Genomic DNA, 21,753 nt, shown 5'->3' with positions numbered 1-21,753 from the left:
AAAACCGTCATCGCGTCTAACCCTATTACACTGTCGCCGTCCCCTCCGCGTAAGCAGCAGAAGATTGACGATGAACCAACACTTCCTAACGTCATAGCACGCTTCCCTGCAGATATTCTAAGTCTTCAAAAGGACAATCGCCATTCTCTTTTTCCTGGTTTGAATCAACTGCTATTTCCGGGTTCTAGGGAGAATTTTCCTGGAACTTCCACACTGGTCATTGCTTCTAAGGCTACTACAACTCACCTTTATGTAAGGGTCTATTTGGTTTTAATTTTTTGCTTGTTGTACTCTGTTTTTGGGTTTATAAAGTGGGGTGTGTTTGGTTAGTGTCTGCAAAATTCTCTGGTGTTGAGGGAGAGGGTGATTGGCCTAGCAAAGGAGATAAAGAGATTGGATAGTGCTGCCAAAAACAGTGAGGCCCAGCACAAGACTACAGTGAATGTCTTCCAGATGGCTAAAAATTAAAGGAGTTGGACGAGACGAAGAAGAGGGTAGATGATTTGGAGGGTCAGTTGAAGGCTCAATCGAAGAAGATGGAGGAAGATTCTCAAAAGCTGCAAGATCAACTGAAGGAGCAAGCTATGCATTTATAGGAAAAAGCTGCAGTCATAACTACTAAGGAAGAGGCTTTGACAAAGATGCAGGAGGAGTTGGCGTCAGTCCAAAAGGAATTGGACGACGCCTTGGACGATTATGCTGAGTTGGATATTGAGGTAAGGGCTAAGCTGATGAAATAGTATCTGGATGGGAAGGCTTCAGAATGGCGTCCCCAAGATGAGATCAACCGTTTTCTAGCCAACGGCGGAACTCTCGACGAGCTGGGAGAGGATGCTGCGGTGGCTTCGACTGCAATTTCGGGGCCTACTCCGTCGATCGTCGTTCCTTCATCTGTCGCCATTGTCAAGACACGACTTCCTGTCGTCGGGGATCAGCTTGCGGAAGGTGCTGAGGTACTGCCTTTGTCCGATGAGGGTGTAGATGACAATGCTCGTGCTGACGAGATCTTCAAGGACGTCGTCGACGGGCTGAACGTCGACAAAGTCGGCATCGTTGACGAAGCTGGTACCGATGTTTGAAGGCCATTATCTGTGATGGTTTAGACTTTTGCTTATGTATTTTGATCAACTTTGCTTTTGCTGAACAAACTTTGCTTTATTTTGTCTTTCGTTTCTGTACTTTGTTCGACTTGAGGGCAAGTGGTTCTTTGACTATCTTTTGTATTTTCGATGTTGCTTTTTATGATAAAGTACTTTTACTTTTTTTTATTACTCTGTATCGTTGCTGTGTATTCTGTGAATTCAAAGTAAAACATAAATCAAAGTTTAATTCAAAAATACGACCAAGTAAAAATGTTAGAAAAAAGATGACATGTCAGGAATTTCTCGAAACAATTTTAAAAAGACTTTGAATAGCAATTTTTATTGATTCTTGAAATATACTTAGACAAAAGAAACTCTTAAGTACGAAAATATTTTTTATAGCTATACAATACATTTGTCAAAGACTTTGTATTTAGTCCTTTCGTTGCGTTGTTTGCCAATGCCCCTTGCGTCCCAGCGTCGGCGCTGAACACTGAAAGTCTAGTTCGTTGTTCAAGTATCGGGTGTTTGGCGTCAAACGTTAAGGTCAGGTTTTGCCCTGGGCTTCGTCATGCTTTGATTGTTTTCGTTTAAACGACAGCTTTCCTCACACTTTTCAAGGATGTCAGTGTAGCCGACGTCTGTTATTTATTTCGTCATCTGCTTCTTCTGTGTACTTGGATTGACCGAATATTTCTTCTTGTTCGTGGCTGTGTGCTCCGTCGATTAGTGTTCTACAAAACCAACATGGTTAAAGTATCGTTGGCCATTGGCACGACCAACGACCCTCGGATGCTTAAGTCAGAACACTTAATGAAGTAAATAAATTAAACGAAGAAAATCAATTTACAGTTGCTAAGATATTACCTTTTCGTCGACGAATACTTTTGAAGTTTTATTAGAAGTAATACTTTCTGAGATGAGTTACGTTCCAACTTCTTGGAACGGAGTTACCTTGCTGGTCAGTCAATCGGTAGGCTTCATTTCCGATGAGTTGAGTGATCTTGTATGGGCCTTCCCATGGAGGAGCGAGATTTCCATCGGCGGGGTTTTTTGTATTCTGCAATGCTTTCCTTAGTCTCCTAGTTGGAAGGTCTTGGCCTTGATATTTTTGTTGAAAATTCTTGCGACGATCTGTTGTTGCGCTGCCATCCTTATAAGTGTTGTTTCCCTCACTTCTTCAGTTTCTTCCAGGTTTCTTTCTTCCTATTTTTTTTTCTCTTAATTTAATCATCTCACTGATATATTATCATTTCCTTCATTTAATTCCTTCAATAAATTGCTGAAAAATCATCAATCTTCTCCCTCTTTCTCAATACCCATCACTTGAATCTCCTTCAACATCCAATTTTCTCGTGTTGGTGTACCCTCCTTAAACTTCACCACTCCACACCATTGTCTTCATCACATCATCCCTACTCCACTCACAAACAATTCACAACACTTATCACCCCTGTTCTCACCGCATCTCCCACCATTACCACAGCAACTCAACACACCAACAACTATGCAGCACTGTAGACACCTAAAAATGTCTCTCCAAAATCAAACCTGATGATGAACAACCTTTCACCGCCATTATTGGTCGGGTTGAGTATTAATCTTTAGAGTGCTTAAATCCATGTTCATTCCCAATACATTTCGTAAACCAATCCAATTCGTAGACCATTTCACCAAACCATAACTTATTTTCCTCTTTTCGTGCCTTTAAACCCAAAATAATTCATTTCGTGTCCATTAAAATAATTCATTTTGTGTCCTTTTTATAAAACGTTTAGACCAGTTTATTTTGGTCCATAATATGGGTCCAATGATTTAATATTTGGATGGGGCTGGAAAAGATATTTCCAACGATATATTATAAGCCCAAATCCGAGTTATAACGAATAAGTGATGGCTAAAATACTAAACTGAGTCTAAACCGAACCTAAGCCCACCTTACCTACGACCCAATGATAATGTGGAGGGTTCAAATGCTTAAATCCCACTCATAATACAATTAGGATTAATTAGAAGCTTCTATAAGTTTCTAAAATATCTTAATTATCCTTTTTGAAAAGATAAGATTAAAGCATTTGAAATTGAATAAAACTTTTCTTTTTGAAAGTCCTAATTCTATTCGAATTGAAAGACGTTCAAAGATAGTCAGATATCATTTTCGTGCCTCATATTTTTTTATCTAAATCTTATATGGTTGGATAGCTCTTGAAATTATCTTTCCAATGATATATTATAATATTAATTCCGAGCTATAACGAAAAAGATATGAGCAAAATACGAAACTCTATCCAAAACTGACACCATCCCACTATTTCGGCCATATCTTTTGTTCTACAGAATATTTTAATCTGATTTTAATTAGGTTAGAAATTAGACTTCAAGAGCTTTCCAACAATATCTTATTTATCTCATTCCAATTTCTGGATCAAAAGATATGATAAAAACAAAAACCGCAAAAATTGTTGTCTATCGAGTTTTATTTAGATTTCATTCGGATCTTATCCTAATTCTTCGACCCTTCTTTTTTCTCTATAAATAGAGGTCATATCACCCCTTTTTCAATCATCGACAAGCTTGATCATCAAATCATTCTCTCTTCCTCTCTTATACACCAAAAATCATTCTCTCTCTCTACACCAAAAATCATTATGTTCTCCTTCTTTAACCTAATTCTAGCCGCCATATTCTTTCAAAACACATCCCTTAAGCACTCCAAGGAGTCCATACTTGACCCGAGGTTCTGTCCTTAAACCAAGGGGTGAAAGGTAAAATTAACTGAGGGTTTTGACCCAATCAACTCTATTTTTTATTTAATTCAGTTTTCATTTGATTTATTTTTATTGAAGTTACTAACAATTTATTCATGATGTAGCAATTCAAGGAAACGTGGAAAGTGAGTAATTAATCTCTTAATTACTCTTATTATTTTTCTTATTGCTATTATCATGATTAGGGTTATGATTTGATTTAACTAACGATATTATGGTTAAATTGCTTCCAATATTAATGTTTATTCTATTATATTTATTGATCACCATATTGCATGTAAAGGGAATATGTAATTCAAAATCACGCTTAATAAGATAATTTGGACAACCGGTTTAGGTTCCTTTAATCTTGTTGTTAATTGAAGTTATCACAAATATTTTAGAATAATGTGTTGCATTAATATTCAACCAATTTAGCATAATAATAGTTTGGAGCGAATTGAATTTTGTTTGTATGCCTTTGAGATCGCAGGAAATACTTTTCACAATAAGAATTGAGTAGAGGCCAATACGGGCGAATGTGACTCCATGACTCACTTCGTACCATCATGCCTGATCCTCTTTTCGTGGTTCCGAACCATATGGAGTTAGTAATCTCATGGATTATGAATGGGGTGTAACCTTCACGGGTCAATCGTTGTTGCCTATCGTTGTCCCTTTATCGTGGTTGCCTTAAATGATCCGTGAACGGTTTACAATTTCCTTAAAAACTTGTTGGTGGCTCCCTACTTTCCTTGTCCCTAATCGTTGTCTCTAATCGTATATGTCAATTCCCACTTCCTATGAGTGCCAAGCATATTCACACAGGCTTAACGTAGGCGCACTTCAAACGATTCCTACAAGCACCAAACCACTCAACCTAGCCAATTTCCACCTCTGACCCCACTTCATCCGCAGCCCTCTCTCCAACTGTAATAGCAGCCCACAAAAAGGAGCTAATTGCAGCAACTAAGCGCTGGGAAGAGTGAATCGCAGCCGCTAAGCGCCGACAAGAGTGAATCACAGCCGTCGCAACTTTTAATTTCAGCCCCAATTCAATTTGAATTCAAAGCCCCAATTTCAGCCCCAATTCGATTTGATTCCATGAACCCTAATTCCCAAATCTACTTATTTACCCCAATTACAGTGAAATTTGGTAGAATTTGGTGAAGGAAAAGTGAATTGAAGTTAGGAGAGCGTGTTTATAGATAAAAATCGGGGGAAAATCAGTCAAAAAGGTCAAAATAAGCTTTAGGTGGGGCCCACAGACAGAAAATCCACCAAATGGGTGGTAATATGAGCATTTATTTTATTTAAGAGGTCTGCAATGGCTAGGGAGAGGAAAGGTTCCTTTTTTTGAGGATACTGGTAATTTAAAATAAAAAAATTAAACTGGTGCTTATTTCGAAATTGGTTATATTTTTGAGTGGTAATTTAAAAATTTTCCTATATAATACTACGTATTAATAATAAATTACGTACGTATGTATAGATATTGAGGATATATTTAGGGAAATAATCTAATCTAACCTAATATATATCTACATAAAGTAGGCATTTCGGGAGCATCCGGCGCGCCACATTAGAAAAGGTATTATTTTGACTAATGCAACTTTAGATTAATAATTTATTTTAGAATTAAAAAATTCACTCGCCACCTAAGAAAAAGTGACGAATAAGATTTAAGAATTTTGCCACCTAGGTAAAAATAACGAATAGTGAACAATTAAAATTTAAATTATTTAAAAAACTAATAATTATCTTTTATACATATATGGATGTAAATCATTGATTGTAAATATCTTTAATTTCTTCCTAGAAAATATTATAAAAATTAGATATTAATAATTTATTCATCGAAACGAATAAAACTAAATCTCATATCACTATGTTTTTCTTTATATATAGAGAGAAATTTAGAAGTTTCCCCTAATTTTTTTAATAGTTAAAAGATTCTAGACGAGACTAGCATTTTGAAACAGAACGAGTATATAAAAAAAAGAATTTGCAAAGGACTTATTTTAACAAATAAATAATATGATTTGTTAGTTATTTTTTATTAAAAAATTAAATTGTCACCTAAGAAAAATTAAAGAATAAGGTTTGGGATTTTAAATTCAAGCACCACGTAAAATAAATAAACCTACGAAAGATAACTTTAGTGTTAAAATTTTTAAAAATAATTATCTTATGATATTGGGAATTTTATCCAAATATCTAATATATGATCTTCATATAAAAAAAAAATCTTAAATTAATAAAAAGACTTACTAGAACCGTGAATCGCACGGGCTTATATCTAGTATGATATATTTGTTTTTTTGTTTTTTTGTTTTTTTTTTGACGGGGATAGTATGATATATTTGTGACAATATTTTATGGCTTGAATATTGGTTATTACTAGAGTGTACCCGTGCAAAATGCACGGGATTTATATTTTATTGAAAGACATTACAAAAATCCAATAACAAAAATATATTTTAAATAGGAAATTTTGTCAAAAACTACCAATTAAAGTACGTGTTTTAAAAACAACTGCCTATTAATTTTTTTTTTTTAAAAGAACTACCACAAAGTTGTAAAAAGTTTAAGTAGCATTACCACTTTAATAATTCCAACTAGAATATTCGGCATGTAGGTTCTACTTTTTACTTTTACCTTATAAAGGTAAAAAGTGATAAAGGTATAAAGGTAAAAAGTGATAAAGGTAAATTATCCTTTATAAAGGTAAAAAGTGATAAAAAGTGAGAATTAAATACCGGAGATTTTAGCCAAAATTGTTAAAGTGGTAGTGCTAGTTAAATTTTTTATATTTTTGTGGTAGTTTTTTTTTTTAAAAAATTTAATAGGTAGTTGTTTTCAAAACACGTGCTTTAATTGGTAGTTATTGACAAAATTTCCTTTTAAATACGTGAAGTTGTTTATGCAACAGTAACTTACTTTTTTATGTGTCTGGATACTTCGTGTAGCTAGCTATTATAGAAGTTACTTTATCAGTGTTATAGGGGTTACTCTGTCAATGTTATAAGGGTTACTCGTTCAGTGTTATTGTTGTTATCTCGCCAATGTTATAAGGGTTATGTATTTTGTGTTATAAAGGGTTACTCCGTCAATATTATAGGAGTTACTCTAGTCTTTTTGTCGCCAAAAAAAAACATACTCCAGTCTGCTTGTCGCAAAAAAAAAAAAAAAAAAAAAAAAAAAAAAAAAACCGTGTTGTCACATAAAAAAGATTATGTATGTATCTTTTGTTTCGATGATTATTGAATTAATAATAAGGTAGTTAACTGATTTTAAAAAATAAAAATAAACAATTGGAAGAATTTTTATAGAGGAAAAAAGTGGAACTTATTGTAATATTAGTGTTTTTAAAAAGAAATTGGGTAATATAATAAAATACTACGATGGTAGTTTTTTTTTTTAGGTAGTGTGTTATTTAGGAAAAATAACAATGGAAGTTTTTTTTAGGAGGGTTTTTTATTTATTTTTTAAAAATTGACAGGTGAAAGTTATTTGTAGGGCAAAAAAAAAAAAAAAAAAATATTGCACCAAATTGTATGATTGGAGTTTTGGAGTGATGTGGTTAAGTGTTGCAAAAATGACTCTACAATTAAATACTTCGTATTAGATTTGTGACTATATAATATCTTTTGGTTGGTTTCTTAATTCTATCTTACGTTAAACTTGTACTCGTATTATATCCATCAATGAAAAATTAAAAACCAAGCATTTGTGTGTTCATTGAATTTTAGCAATAGATCAGACTATCAGAGTATTGGACCAAGCAAGAGTTTGACAATGGAAGACGAAAAAGATCAATTGAGCTCACTTCCAGACGCCATCCTCATCGAAATTCTCTCACTCCTTCCGATGAAATCCGCCGCCACCACCTCCGTATTATCCCACCGTTGGCGCCACCTCTGGACCGGAGTCACCCGCGTTGTTATTGATGCTCGATTAGAATCCACCGCCATAATTGACCACAGTCTACATAAGCTTACATCTCGGAAACTCCACATGTTTGTTCTCAATTTGAACAATTTCTCCGATAATCCCAACCCCAGAGCATCAGTGTCTTGGTTTCGAGAAGTTCACAGCCGAAATGTGGAGAATATCACATTCACTGTACCGCGAGGTGGTAAATGTTTCTACTTTATACCCTCGTTTCTGTTCAATTCTCAATCTCTGGTAACTTTGAATTTACATGGTTTGTTTCGGTGGCCCAAATTTGAGGATTTGCGTTTTCATCTTCCTAATTTGAAAAAACTTGTCATAGATTACCTTGATGATATCCCTCTTTGGTTAGAGATTCTAATTAAGTTTTCCTCACTTTTGGAATATTTGGATTTAGTCTTCCATCTAGATTCATATTCGGATTTGTCTACTTCTGTTGTGAAAATAATCCCTCCCAATTTGAAGTCATTGTCTATAAGTATGGAGTTTTATACACCAAGTTTGATGCTGCGCACTAGAGTATCAATTGATGCACCCAAATTGGCAAACCTTCGAATTGATGATTGCATTTCAATCTATTGCTTTCTCCAGAATCCCACTAAATTAGTCAAAACTTGTATTGACTTGAAGAATAATGGAGATTGGTCGTATTGTGAAGAGGACGAGGACGAGGACGAGGACATGGTGGATGAGGAGAATCTTGGCTTGTTACAAAAAGAATATACTCACCAGATGACCAAGTTTGTTGGAGGATTGTCTAGTGTTAGCAATTTGAAGCTGAAGCAAGAGTTTCATACCAATATCTTCAGACATTGTAGTTCTGCAAATCTGCCAATCTTTTCCAATCTATCCCGCCTTGAAACAGAGTGCCCTATGGATTTGCTGTTTTCTTTACATTGTTTTCCCAACTTAGAGCATCTTGTCGTGTGTCTATGGCCACAAACTTTACCAACACTTGATTTTTCAATGGAGCAAAGCGATTGGTTGCAACCGGATTCTATTCCAGATTGTTTAGCAAGTAAGCTCAAGACTATACAATTAAGTGGAATACAAGGGACCGGCGATTCCCTGAGGGTACTAGCGTATATTCTGAGTCACGCAAATGTTTTGGAAAAGCTTTGCATAGATTTTAGAAGGCCTAATTTCATATATGAACATAAAGAAGCATATGTAGTGTGGAAGGAATGTCAGTTCTGTAGGTCACTGTTTAAACTTCCAAGGAGGTCCTCAACTTGTGAGGTTGTGGTTTCTGGCTGTTATGTCACAGCATCAGGTAATACCTTACAAGACGGATACCTTACCTGTCGAATGTATGTGGGCAAATAGACCTAATATGCGCAACTTGTTTTCCAAATGCAAGCATTCAAGCTTAAGAGTTGCAGGTACTTATTACTAAGTTCCTATTAGTTGTTGTTTTATGCATTGCATATAGTTTGGTTTAGGCTTAACAATGTTTCTAGAAATGATGGATATGTAATTATGTATGTATTTTAGCCTTGCAATGTACTGTTTTTTGCCTCTTTTTGCTATTAAGTTTATATGTTTTTAAGTTCTTTTACTTCTCTTTATGGTTATGGCAATCTTTCATAGTTTCATTTATTGAAGCTGTCTGTAGTATGAACTCTGGAGGTTGTCTTAAGAAAATAATCCAAAAGCTCACTAGTAATTAATCGGTAGAGATTATTAAAAAAGCCTTGCATATTGCATCGTGTCTTTTGCTTACGAAAATTATTGATATACATATTTTCTTAAAATGAAGCTGACAGAGTTTGTGTTCCTATTCAATCTTAACGTTGCTCTTTGTTATATGTTTTGGTCTGAACTATGAGGTGTTTTTTAATAAAAAAAAAAATGGAAAAAAAGAGCATGTTGAGTGCAAACTCTTTTCGAGAAAGCACATGATGGTTTTGTGTTTTTTGATTCTAGAATTTTTTTTATATCTTCTGCTTTGGGACATTTGTTGAAATAATTAGACTTGCTATGATTCTATGAAAGACTTAAGGGGAAGAAGAAAAAGGGAAGATGGGAAAGAGTGAGTTGACCGATAAAACAAAGCAAATTAGAAAAAGGGAAGCAGGGAAAGAGTGAATTTTCTTTATAGCTACAGCTAGTTGCTCTTTGTGCTTAGCTTAACTCAGGTTCAGCAGTTACCTTGACTGCTGGCAACTAAATGCTTCCTTTTTTCCCCCTTTTTTGGGAAGCATGTTTACATTCGGTACAAATTAGAATAACTGCAATTGTTAACGTGGAAAGATCCCTTTTCCTACAATGTACTAATTCTTTTGAGCATGAGAATTAAGAGTAGGAATGATGTTGAATGTAAATCTTGATTGTTCAATATGAGATATTTTAGTTGAATAAATTATTACTCGTACTCTAATAAATAGAACAGAAGTAGTAATAATGAAGAACTTTGAATATTTAGTGAATATGATCCTTGTACGGTTATAATTTTATTATAATAATTTAAGAAATTGCTTGATTTTCAACTTTGTATATGTTTGTACTCTGTATTTAATTAGAAAGTGTGTGTAATTTTTTTGTATGTTTGTACATAATTGCTGCTTTGGAATATTGATGTTGAGGGGATTTTGTATGTGTGATCAATAACGGGTAATAATTAAGCAATCAAGATTAATCACTAGCTATCATTGTATTATTATTTGTTTGATTCTCTTTTGAAATGTTGACCTATGAATCATTTTTTGCACATGTAGTTAGCACATCCAGTTCAAAAAATATACAAAGTATACAATTAGTAAACCGAGCACCTCTTGATATCAATCCCATTGTTCCATTAACGTACGTATTTAACGATGGACAAACAGGTCTTCAGGTAAGTGGTTAGCTGGTTACTAATTTAAACAACTCAAGGTCTCTGTTTTCGAATCTAGAACTGCTTATTAAAGTGAAGAAGTATTAAAATAAATAGTATGGTGTAGTATTTATTTTAATATTTCATCTTTTTTTTTTCCTGTCTTATTTTTTTCCTGTCTTATTTTCCCTGTAACTGAAAAATATTGGGGGAGTAGATGAACTCCTTGTAGCATCAAAGAACTTAGGAAACCATGTAGACCCATGTCTAACCGATGATGGGAGGGAGGCCTTTTATCATTTTCTTTCTTACTACTATAAGTAGGTGGGATAGCTTCTCCTTGCCTTTCAGAGAACAGCTAGGAATTAAAAAGAGGTAGGTTCCTTTTTATTACATTGTATTACTCTAGAGTTTATGGAAGAATGTGGAAGCTTTCAAGTGTAAGAATTAAGGTGTTGTTTGGTTGATGTGGAAATTTAATTCCCATAGGAATTTATACTTCATGGGAAGTTAATTCCTTAATAAATTTCTCAAATGTGTTTGGTTGGCAGTAAGGGAAATTGAAATTCCCATGAAATTTGGTTTACCTAGGGGGGGCTAGGTAATTTACTTCCCATGTTTTGTGGGAAGTTGAAATTCCAATGAATTTCCACTTCCCCCATTTTTGCTTTTTTATGTCAACCAAATAACTACTCATTTTCACAATTCTCATGAATTTCCAATTCCCCCACTTTAAAATGTCAACCAAACAAGGTCTAAGATTATCTTTGTTGGTAGGGAATATAAAGAGTTCAATCATGTAGAATTATCAATTTTATGTTATAATGTCTTTTAATACAAACTAAAATGACTGAATCTTATGCTAAAGATGTTCTTCCTCCATCAGTCCATCCTTTTATGTTTGCCCCATTCCCTGTTTTCTGTAAAGTTGTATTGGGCAAGTAGATATTTTATTCCTTCACTATGTGAGGTAAGAAATGTAATAGAGAGGAATGTTAGGGTCCTTGTTAATAATAATGAAGTGGGGCAATCTTTTGGTGACAAACTAGAAAAGAAAATAGGGTAATCTTTGGGGGACACAGAGAGTATAGCTTAGACTCAAGGAAGGCTTATTGAGTTTAGTAGAGTTGTTCAATCATAAACGATGGTAAAGCATCACTTGCATAAAGAATGGCTATTGTCAGTCTTTTTTATTTTTGTTTGATACACACTTATACATTTGAATTTTAGTTACCTAATGCACTTTATTGCTAGAGTATTATTGGAGAAATATGCATGATGTTATTTGAAATTTGAAGGTATATCATACATGTTTTACCGTTTTACCATACTGTTATTTTAATATCTCATCACTTACAGGCTACGTAAATAGCTCACTAGTTCTAAATCAGCAAAAAGAGAGACCTTAAGTTGCTCGGTTTAGTGACCTCTGGAACTGTAAATCTGTAATGTCAATCAGTTTTAGCTCATATGCCTTTGGAACTGAGGTGGATTTAGTGGAGTTGGCAGTTGGTGGTGAAGTAACAGACTGATTTGAGTCAGTTAGTTGTGAAGGTCCTGTGTGACTCGTTAACTAGAATATCCTAGATTTGTATTATCCAGTTGACTAGTCAACTTGATTTGAAGCTCCTGGTTCACTTGAATGATTGAATTTTCTTAAGAATTTCAAGTATTGGTTGATTAAAAACTTCTTAAGAATGAGCATCTTATATCTTGACTACAATAGATCCTCCCTTAGAAAGTTAGAATCAGGAAGGTGGATGTTTAAGCTTGAGAAGAACCTATGCAGGTGCTACCATTCCTACCAGCATCAGTTTAGTCTTTGCTAAAGCTTTCAACTTTGGATCTAGAACATGCTTGCATCAGTATGGTACAGTGCCTATTTTCATCTAGAAGTTGAAAGATTTCGAAACTTGTACCTTTGTGAAAATTAGCTTCCTTGGGTGTCTATATATTTTATCAAAATTCAAAAGTTGTTTAGTGGGTTCGTGGATGATCAAACTTCCATAAAAATTGGATTAGAGAAATTTAGCGTTGATGTACAAATGGGGAATAAAATAGAATTAGGTGGATAGTGAAATTGCAATTGATAGGTTTTTGAGAAGCTGAATTTCTTCCTTAAATTTTTATGTAAAACTCTGATTTCTGATCTGATTTTTTCGCTTTTAATTGGTTATTACTTCCCTAGCATAATCATTTATGAACATTGAAATATTATTGAACATACAAGTATACAACTACCATCATCAAATAAACCAAAGAAATCTATGTTCTTCAATTGGGATTAGAGTAAGATTGAAATATTATTTTGGAGTTTAGAGCTTAGTGGACTTTGCCACGAAAAAAAAATTAATAATTTTTTTTAAAAAAGCAACAAATATTTCTTGCCAAAATGCCCCCCTAAACCTATAAAGAACATATTTTGGGCACGAAAATCGAAGAATTTTTTAATACCGTTAGATTTAACGGTTTTCTGAACGGTAGGTGGTGAAAAATAATTTTTAGAACTTTATTTGGTGGTAAGATACAACTTTTAAAATAGTAGGTGGTAAAAAACAATTTGTCCAAACATGTTTTTTTGGCTGTTTGACCAAATTGAAGAAGCCAAAAGCCAGCTAAAAAGCTGGTTTCCAAACACCCCCTATATTAGGCAATGGTTTTGCACCGTTACCTTTGCTTTATTTTGTTGTAGAGTCTATAACCCTTGCTCTTATAGGAACTCCTTCGATCTGTTGCAAAAGCATGAGACTCACTTGAGGTCTGCATATCACCAATCACTGCATGGGACTAACTTGAGGTCTGCATATCACCAATCACTGATTTATGCCTCTCTTCTTGTACCAAAAGTCTAAAAGCATGTGTGACTGCTACCATACCAAAGGCTGCATCATCAAAATATTTCCCCTAACCATACCAAAATTCTCATTTTAACTTCATCAAGAATTGAACAATCTTATATGAATTGGAGGGAAAAGGTGAAATAAAAAGAGGTAGGGTGATTTTTTTTAAGTCACATGACAGTCACGTGACTGGTCAACGCCGGTATAAAAAAGTTAAACACCGGAATCCGGCGTCAAGGTCCCTCTAGACAACATAACATACTTATAAGGTCCTATTAGACCACTTTGAACATATAGGTCCTTCTAGACAAAAGAGTGAAGATATAAGTTCCTTCCAGACAAATTTTCCTTTTTTCACTACTATATAATTTAGGTCACTGGCTCACGATCTTGCAAGAAGATGTACCTAAATTCCTCATTGTATCTTACTTCTTAAAAAAAAAAAAAAAAAAAAACTCACACATAACGACAAAAAGGAAAAAAAAAAACAAAAAGGAAATTTTGTGGCAAGGGCAAAAACGGAAATAAACTGTTGTTAAGTAGAAGTTTGCATATTTTAGTAAGGGTTTTAGATTTACATGTTCCATCATTCACATGCGTTTTTTTTACTTTTTTAAAGTAAAATTGTAACACCCCCAAATCTCCCTCTACGGAAATACCAGTATAATACGTATAATTATACCGTAGAGATAGACTTGGGCGTGTTACCGCCGCGTGATTACGCAAGGCTACTCAAAATACTTAACTCAATAACAAAACTTTGCAGCGGAAACTCAACTTTATCTTATTAATACTTATAAAAATAGTAACAGTGTTATGAGTACTCAAAATAAAGAAAAGACCAACATTCCTAAACTAGGTGAAGCAAATCCTGAGACTCTCATATGCTCATTCATGACTCCACCTGAAAATAGTCAACACTGCTTACCATTACGGTAAACAGGGCGAACCAAAACAAATAGGAAATACGGATTAGCAAAATATGCTAAGTACGATAAGTGCAAGATAATGTAAACTCAATTTATTCGCAAACATGTTTTAAAACCAATTTCCAATAAATAATCCAATAATTCCAAAACTCATGATTCAAAACCAATTCCAATGATTCAACATTCAAAATAATTGATAAACCAATTCCTTTAAAAATCCAATTCCTTTTTGAACCAATTTCTTTAAATCCAATTCCTCACCCAAGTGTGCACACCCCCAAGCTAGTCACCTTATATTACAAGGCTATTCTTGAGGAAACACTAGGTCATACAAAGTCCATAGTCTTATCAATAAACCAAATTCGCATAGTGGGATTACCAACATGCTTATAAAGCATTAATAATGATATTTCAATGGTTCAATAATAAATCCTTTTAATATCCAATAATTCCAATATAATTTAAACTCCTTCCACATACTTTCAAAATCAAAACCTTTTAAATAAATACTTGAGAATAAAATCTCATATTAATAACTCTCCAAAATCAATAACTCTTCATTGAAAAAACCTTTTATTTAATTCAACAAACCTTTTAAAAAATCAAATCATTTATTTAAACACGATAAGTAATTCAAACCATTCAAAACATGATTCAAAAATCAATCATTCAAAATACTTTTATTAAAATCAATACCTTCAAACATAATTTATTTCAAAATCATAATTTAAATCAATCACCAATCAAATCATATAAAACATGTTATTCAAACCAATCACTTTCGAAGGTATCTAGCCACCTAACGTACCTTGATCCTTGCTTAGCAAAACATACCAAAAGAACCTCAAGAATATTGATCGAACACACCCTACAAATAAATATAACCTTAATCAATATAAGGTTAACAAATAATCCCAATAATTAAATTAAAACCCCCAACTATATGTACATGAACCTTTTAATTAATTTCTCATAAACATCATTAAAATATGATTTTATATAATTAAAACTACTCATAATAATTTTATATTAATCTCCCATAATAATAATAATAATTGAATAAGAGAAGAGAAGAAGAAAAGATAAGAAAACAAGAAAGAGAGAAGTATTGGATTTGCGTTGGAAAGAATAGGCAGAACTTGCAGAGGCTATAACTCCTTCGATATAACTCCGAATTGGGTGATTTTTGAGCCTAACCTCAAGGATCTTTTGAGAGGAACAATCTTCTGTGAAACGTCAATACCCCAAAAACTGACCAGAAGTGCCCGAAAATTGGCTTCAAAGATAAACGGGATGATTTGTATAAAAAGAAAAGAAGAGAATTGGTGTGAAGAATGTGAGAGGTATGAAGGGGTATTTATAGGCTAGTATGAGCATGAATTATGGTAGGAAAATGTAGGAAGAATTATGGTAATTAGGGTTTAAGAGATTACTTGGAGAAGTGAGTAAAAAATTAAGGAAAGTTTGGATATTAAGGTGATTGTGTATACTTGAATATGGAATGTATGTATGTCATGAAAAATAATAAGGAAATTAGAATTACTTGGGGAATAATCAAGAGGAACAAAAGGCAAGAGAATATGATGATTGGATACTAAAAAGATGGAGAATTAGAATTAAGGAAATTAGGAGATTCCCTTACTAGAATTTAGGAAGATTTTGCTCGGTTTAAGGAATAAAAATAATCGTGTAAATAATATAGAATAATTAAATAAATAAATAATTAATTAAATACCAATTATTCACCAATAATTAACTAAGAAAATCAGATTTTCTATACATAGAAAATCCGAATTTCCTAGCTAAATAAATGGGAATTTTCAGCCATTTAATATAATAAATAAAATATAATTTTGCTTTAATTAATATATCTGAAATATGTAAATAATCCGGTTTTTAAGATAGGATAAATGGATAATAAATCTTATCCAAAATAATGACTAGTTTTCAAAATGCTTTTGGCGCCAAAATTCAAATATTATTTTGGCTCCAAATAATAAATTTACTAAAATACCCTTTTTATAAAATACTTCTTAACTAATTAATTAGAAAATACGTATGAAAATATGGGGTATTACAAAAATCAACCATCATAACTAATACAGTAAGTTTGGATGCTATCTCAATTATTTGGATCCTGAAGGAGATTCGCCAACTCATCCCAACTTTAAGCAAGTTTGCCATTCAGAAGGTGCCTAGACAGGATGTAGATTATGCCCATTTTCTGGCAGGTTTAGCTAGTCGTAGGCTTTTGCTTTGATTTCGTTTTTAGTTCGCTTTGTTAGTTCCTCTTGTCAAAAAAAAAAAAAAAAAAAAAAAAAAAAAAAACTAATACAGTAAAAAGGAATGGAGGGAATTAGTAGCAAAGACATACGGAGTACTTAACAAATGTAGCAAAGTTTACATTATAGTCAGGAAGTTGTTGGTTTCGAAAGCTATTAAGTACACATTAAGAAGAGGATGTTCAATGGATGATGCATGAGTAAACAAAACAGTACAAGTAGTAGTGTGGTTGACTGGTTGCTGACAGCTCACAATGGTGTCCACAATTCAAAAGGGTGTTCCAAGTGTACACAATATCTTGACTTGTACCGCTTGTCAAAAGGGACTTGTAATTTTACAATATATCTAAAGTGAGTGTTACAAGCAAAGTTGGAAGGTTGTGCAGCGATTAGAAGCCCTGCTAGATGGTGATTGCTTGAATAATACTGGTGGTAGCCAAACTGTATTATGAAGGCAATAACACTGGCTGACATAAAGCTTTGGGAACAGGAACAGAGACAACATAGAATAACCGGAAGAGCTTAGCACCTAGCAAAGAAAGGTACGAAGATACTCAATGATCAATATACTCAAGTAATGAAATAAGATGAACTATAGATAAGGTGATTTAGTAAGCAATTTTAGTATACCATGACAATTCAAAGGATTTTTCACTGGGTACTTTAGAGGTTCCTTGGCTTCAATCACCCAATCATCCAAGTAATTAGTCAAGTCGTTCAGGGTCATCGCGTTAAATACAGTATCACTCTCCCAACCTTTGACAGTAATCAGCTTTATATCCTTCAAAGAGTGACGCCAACAGTCAAGATTTTGAGAGCAGTAACAATTCGGTTCTTCAGCCACCAAACATTTCAGTAGCCCCTGCAACATTATTTAAAATTTCAATTCATACTCTGTATTAATAGAATTTTTTTGTCAAAGCATTCATGCACTTCGCAACCATACACAAATACACAATTGAGAAATTGCACAAAGTGATAACTTGAAATTTGTCACTGCAATGCAAACCAATAGAAAGTAAGCAATTAAAAAAAAAAGGCATACCTTCAAATTTTGAGGAGAAAGACAATAAAGCTTGAAAAATGACAGAATCCTAGGACGCAAATTCCAGAATAAGCCATCTAAAAGAGATATATAGTTTATCGTTGATGTTGTCTCAAACAGAAACATAACCAACTTCATATTGTTGAGTTCAAAGAGAGGAAACTGCTTCCCAGTATAGTCCTCAGCATTGAAGGAGATATCCTCACCCTGACAAATTAAGAAGAATATTATCACAAAATAACCAAAGGAATAATTATTGTAATGGAATCAAAATAGCAATTACAAAGTTGAAAGACAGACATACGATAGAATATATCTCAAAAGTCAGATCTTGAATTTTGAAATATCTGAGAATGTCATACAACCTCATGAACCATAAGCTGTCCATATGTTGAAAAAGGGCGGAGAATTCTGCTGTCCGATAATCAGCAACACTGTTTAGGTAAAAGCGAGGTATGGTCTCCCCACCATATTTAAAAGATTGTAATTTAGGTGTATCAAACTCTGCTTCCACTAGTTTCATACAATCTTTAAAACATATCTCCTTGAGAGATTGACTAGAGAGTTTAATAACTTCTTGCAACATGCATCCACCCAAATACAGATGCTCGAGCAGAGGAAAGGATGTAATTAATCTTTGTAGCCACTTTGCATCAATGGGAGTAACCCACAAAGACAAACGTGTCAAATTTTGGCAAACAGAACTAACAATGATTTCACATACCATTGTTTCTTTACTACCACTACAAAAATCAAGTGTAAGTTCTTTTAATGTTTGCACCTCTATTCTAAACCTGTTGGCTTTGAAATTTCTATAAACCATCTTCTCCAGTTTATCATGACCGCATATGTCAAGATTCTCAAAACCCAAACAATAACACAAAGAGAACACTTTCAGTGATTTAATAGAGCGTATAAGATCTTGAATTGTATTCTCATCTATAGACACTCCTAAGATGCAGCTCAACTAAAGAGCATAGCTTAACAGCTTTACTATCAGGAGGGCTACGTAACATGATAGAACCAAATAGATGTAAAACGGTTAATGACTCCATTGTGAATAAAATCTTAGATAGGTCATGAACTCTTCCTTTTCCCGTAAAAATATACAGATTTAACTCCTGCATACGCCTTTTAGCAACCAATTCCATCCACCTATCAACACGAGGGGCCAAAACTTTACTCACAAGGATAATATGGAGATTAAACTTGTTCACACAAAGTTTCTCCTCATGAAATCGAAGCAGTTTCTTATCAATATAGCTCATGAAATTCAGTCTTTGATTAAAAATCTTGCGTCTCTCATCTTTAGGAAGCTCTTGCTCCTTCGGGTTAATTAAATTTAAATGTTTTCCGAAATGCCCTTGAAAACATTCAAGGATGGGGAATGTTTCCCAAACATATTTCCATCTCTTGGATATAACACCCGTTTGAACAGCTTGTTTTGTTGAAAGATAAGACAATATATGGTGAAGAATGAAGTCAGGTAGTTCGGACATTTGATCGATACAACTTGTTTCCTTATCATCCATATTCAAGCAGCGAAATAAATCTCTTAAATTTTAAGTTAAGTGATTCAGACCCCAATAATACCTAGCATAAAAAGAGAAGCAATCAAATCCCAATAATTCAGATCAATAATTCTGTAATCCAAACCAAAATAAATTGGAGACAAGCAAATTCCAGATAAATTAGCAAATTCAAATTATAGAAACACACGCAAATCTACTCCTTAATATCAATACGAGTACCATTTATGTAATTAACGAAGAAGAACACGTATTAGTTTAGCTTGAACTGAAATTGTTATGAAATCAACCAATTAATAATTAGCAATTAACAATATTAGTTTAGCTTGAACTGAAATTGTTATGAAATTTGGGCATGAAATCAACCAATTAGCAATTAATTTACAATATTGTTCATATAAATTATTACAATAATCGAACATGCATAATAAAAAAGCAAAAAAAATCAGAAAATAAAAAAAAAATAAAAAAAATTACGAAATTAAAAGAAAGCTTGAAAAACTTACCAGAAGCAAAATAAATGCAATTAGTCACTGTTACGAAGAGTTGAGTGTAGAAATGTTGGTGGTTGGGAGCGGAGTGTAAGAATTTTTAATAGTCCATACCATGTTCAATTTTTGAGTAGCTTCTGGAGAGCTTTGCTTTAGCTTCTTTGAGAAATTATGGGTATAGAGTAACTAGCTTTTTTTTTTTTTTTTTTTTTTTTTTAACTACATACGATTTACTTGTATCCCTCCGTTTTTAAATACTTGATCCATTTCTTCATGCGTGGAGTTTTAGGAGAAATTGGATAAAGTAATAAAATATGGAGGTAGTGGGGTAGTTGAGAATAAAAAATTAGAAAAAACAAAAGTAGTGGAAGAATGGGAGGAGAGAGAGAATTATGTTGGGTCCACTAAGTGTGAGAAATGAATTAAATATTGTAAAAGCTTTCCTAAAGAAGAAATGGAGCAAGTATTTAAAAACGGCCGGAAAAGAAAGTGCAACAAGTATTTAAAAACGGAGGGAGTATATGAGTAGTAAGAAAAACTGCCCATGGTTTGTTTAATTTTTTTAAAACAATTTTTTTTGGGTATTATGTCATAAAATTTGTTACGTAGTACGAAGTATTATATACCAGAATGACTTGCGTGGACCTGGTCAGCAGTAATATTATTGTGGACCCGAGATTTATACACACGCAACTGACATTATATTGAACATAGTGACCCTTATTTTTAACATAGTAACCTTATTTTTAACATAGTAACTGTTTCGGGGTTTTCTGATGTCCTGCGGGAGAGTTACAATTCCGAGACTGGAACCGGACGCCTGTACCTGCAAAACGAACGGATGCTCCGGATGATTGGAGATCCGCCTCCGACGGTCAAGTTAGTACTTGATTAAGGAGTAATTAATGCGGAAATAAAAGTGATTGGGTCTCTCCAGGTGAGAGTGTTAAATGTGCGTAATCCCCCTTAATGAGGATTAATGGAGGTATTTATAACCTTGGGAAACGTGTCAATCCTAGGTTTAGGTTAACCTAGGGCTGATTGGGCTTCCCTTGGAAGTTGGGCCTAGGTGGCCGGTTTCTCCATTAGGCATGGAGGATGCCACGTGTCATGACATAATAGGTCCAGGGTGGACAAATAGGCGTGTGCCACGTGGCAAACTCTGACAGTTCCAACTGGGGGACACTTGGCAGGACCTGATTGGCCCACGTGGCGCATTCCAATTGGTGGGAGAAAAATCCCCTAATCATTTGCCCCTCACAGGTGGCACGTGACTGGTCACGTGTTACGTGTGACAGGTGTCGCACTGTGACAGGCGACGGCCTGCTACAGGTGTCACTCGGCGAAAGGCCGAGAGATTCTCCCGCCCAATTTTTGAATTTTGGAAGTGACCCTTCGACTTCTCACTTCGCCTATATAAGGGGGTGTTGACTTCAGTCATTTTCACATTTTTTAGAGAGAACATTCAGACCCCTGAACTTGCTCTGACATTTCGGACCCTTTCTGCCTACCGCCTACTTTGACAAGCCGACTACACAAGATTTCCAGAACTCCGTCAACTTCACTCGTTCAGGTAACCGTCGGTTCTCTTACTCTTAATTTTTTCTTTATTTTATTCTTTTTTTGAAATGGCACCACGGAAGCACACGACACGACCTAGGTTAGTGATCAGCCGGTCACCGGGGACGGCTGAATCTAGGACTAGGAGTGCCACCTGCCCTTTATACAAAGTCCGACTGTCTCTGTGTCTATGCAGAACATGATGGCCAGAACAAAAAGAACTGCTAGGATTTCGAACTCAGACGGCTCCTCCCACAGGGTGCCTATTAGTGAAAAATCTGACCAGGCGCCAGATGTGGAAGTGAACCAAAGGGGCTTGAAAGCCGACAGTTCTGAGGGAGGAGTCAAAGTGACCCCTTCCAATTTTACAGTTGACAAGTCTACATTCTCTCCTGCTCCTTTTGAAGGAGAGGAGGCAGGCCCCTCTGGGAGAGGGGAGGAGTCGTCCTCTTCGGACTCGTCAGAGGACGAATCCGAGT

At 34.4% G+C, this 21,753-nt stretch overlaps 3 protein-coding genes across 4 annotated transcripts; 1 reads left to right on the top strand and 2 right to left on the bottom strand.

Moving 5' to 3' along the window:
* Nucleotides 1–7,105: 7,105 nt before the first annotated feature.
* LOC110706427 (F-box/FBD/LRR-repeat protein At1g16930-like) lies at nt 7,106–9,336 on the top strand. Its single transcript, XM_021884351.1, has 2 exons — nt 7,106–7,967; nt 8,375–9,336. Exons 1-2 carry the CDS (start codon nt 7,932–7,934, stop codon nt 9,107–9,109), a joined length of 771 nt encoding a protein of 256 aa, XP_021740043.1. The 5' UTR covers nt 7,106–7,931; the 3' UTR covers nt 9,110–9,336.
* A 7,332-nt stretch (nt 9,337–16,668) lies between these two features.
* Nucleotides 16,669–19,923, bottom strand: LOC110706414. 2 transcript variants are annotated; one of them, XM_021884337.1, is made up of 5 exons: nt 19,730–19,923; nt 17,999–19,287; nt 17,695–17,901; nt 17,280–17,511; nt 16,669–17,178 (listed from the first exon to the last, which is right to left on the bottom strand). In XM_021884337.1, the coding sequence occupies exons 2-5, from the start codon at nt 18,515–18,517 to the stop codon at nt 17,096–17,098; spliced, it is 1,041 nt and encodes a 346-aa protein (XP_021740029.1). In that variant the 5' UTR covers nt 18,518–19,287; nt 19,730–19,923; the 3' UTR covers nt 16,669–17,095. The 2 variants fall into 2 exon arrangements, with proteins under 2 accessions (XP_021740029.1, XP_021740036.1); XM_021884344.1 differs by having other exon boundaries at nt 17,999–18,105.
* Nucleotides 18,630–19,226, bottom strand: LOC110706588 (putative F-box/LRR-repeat protein At3g18150). Its single transcript, XM_021884527.1, has one exon. The coding sequence runs from the start codon at nt 19,224–19,226 to the stop codon at nt 18,630–18,632; it is 597 nt and encodes a 198-aa protein (XP_021740219.1).
* Nucleotides 19,924–21,753: the final 1,830 nt, after the last annotated feature.

Source organism: Chenopodium quinoa, unplaced genomic scaffold, assembly GCF_001683475.1.
Source record: "Chenopodium quinoa cultivar QQ74 unplaced genomic scaffold, ASM168347v1, whole genome shotgun sequence".
Taxonomy (NCBI): domain Eukaryota; kingdom Viridiplantae; phylum Streptophyta; class Magnoliopsida; order Caryophyllales; family Amaranthaceae; genus Chenopodium; species Chenopodium quinoa.
Note: the sequence above shows the minus strand (reverse complement) of the source record. Positions and strands in the feature narration are given on the sequence as shown.

Coding starts and splice junctions, on each gene's coding strand:
- LOC110706588 (XM_021884527.1), bottom strand. CDS start 19,226: ATGGATGATAAGGAAACAAGTTGTATCGATCAAATGTCCGAACTACCT.
- LOC110706414 (XM_021884337.1), bottom strand. CDS start 18,517: ATGGTTTATAGAAATTTCAAAGCCAACAGGTTTAGAATAGAGGTGCAA. Junction 17,512..17,694: donor TTTCTCCTCAAAATTTGAAG/GTATGCCTTTTT, acceptor ATAATGTTGCAG/GGGCTACTGAAATGTTTGGT. Junction 17,179..17,279: donor AAATCCTTTGAATTGTCATG/GTATACTAAAAT, acceptor TTTCTTTGCTAG/GTGCTAAGCTCTTCCGGTTA.
- LOC110706427 (XM_021884351.1), top strand. CDS start 7,932: ATGTGGAGAATATCACATTCACTGTACCGCGAGGTG. Junction 7,968..8,374: donor ATTCACTGTACCGCGAGGTG/GTAAATGTTTCT, acceptor TGCTTTCTCCAG/AATCCCACTAAATTAGTCAA.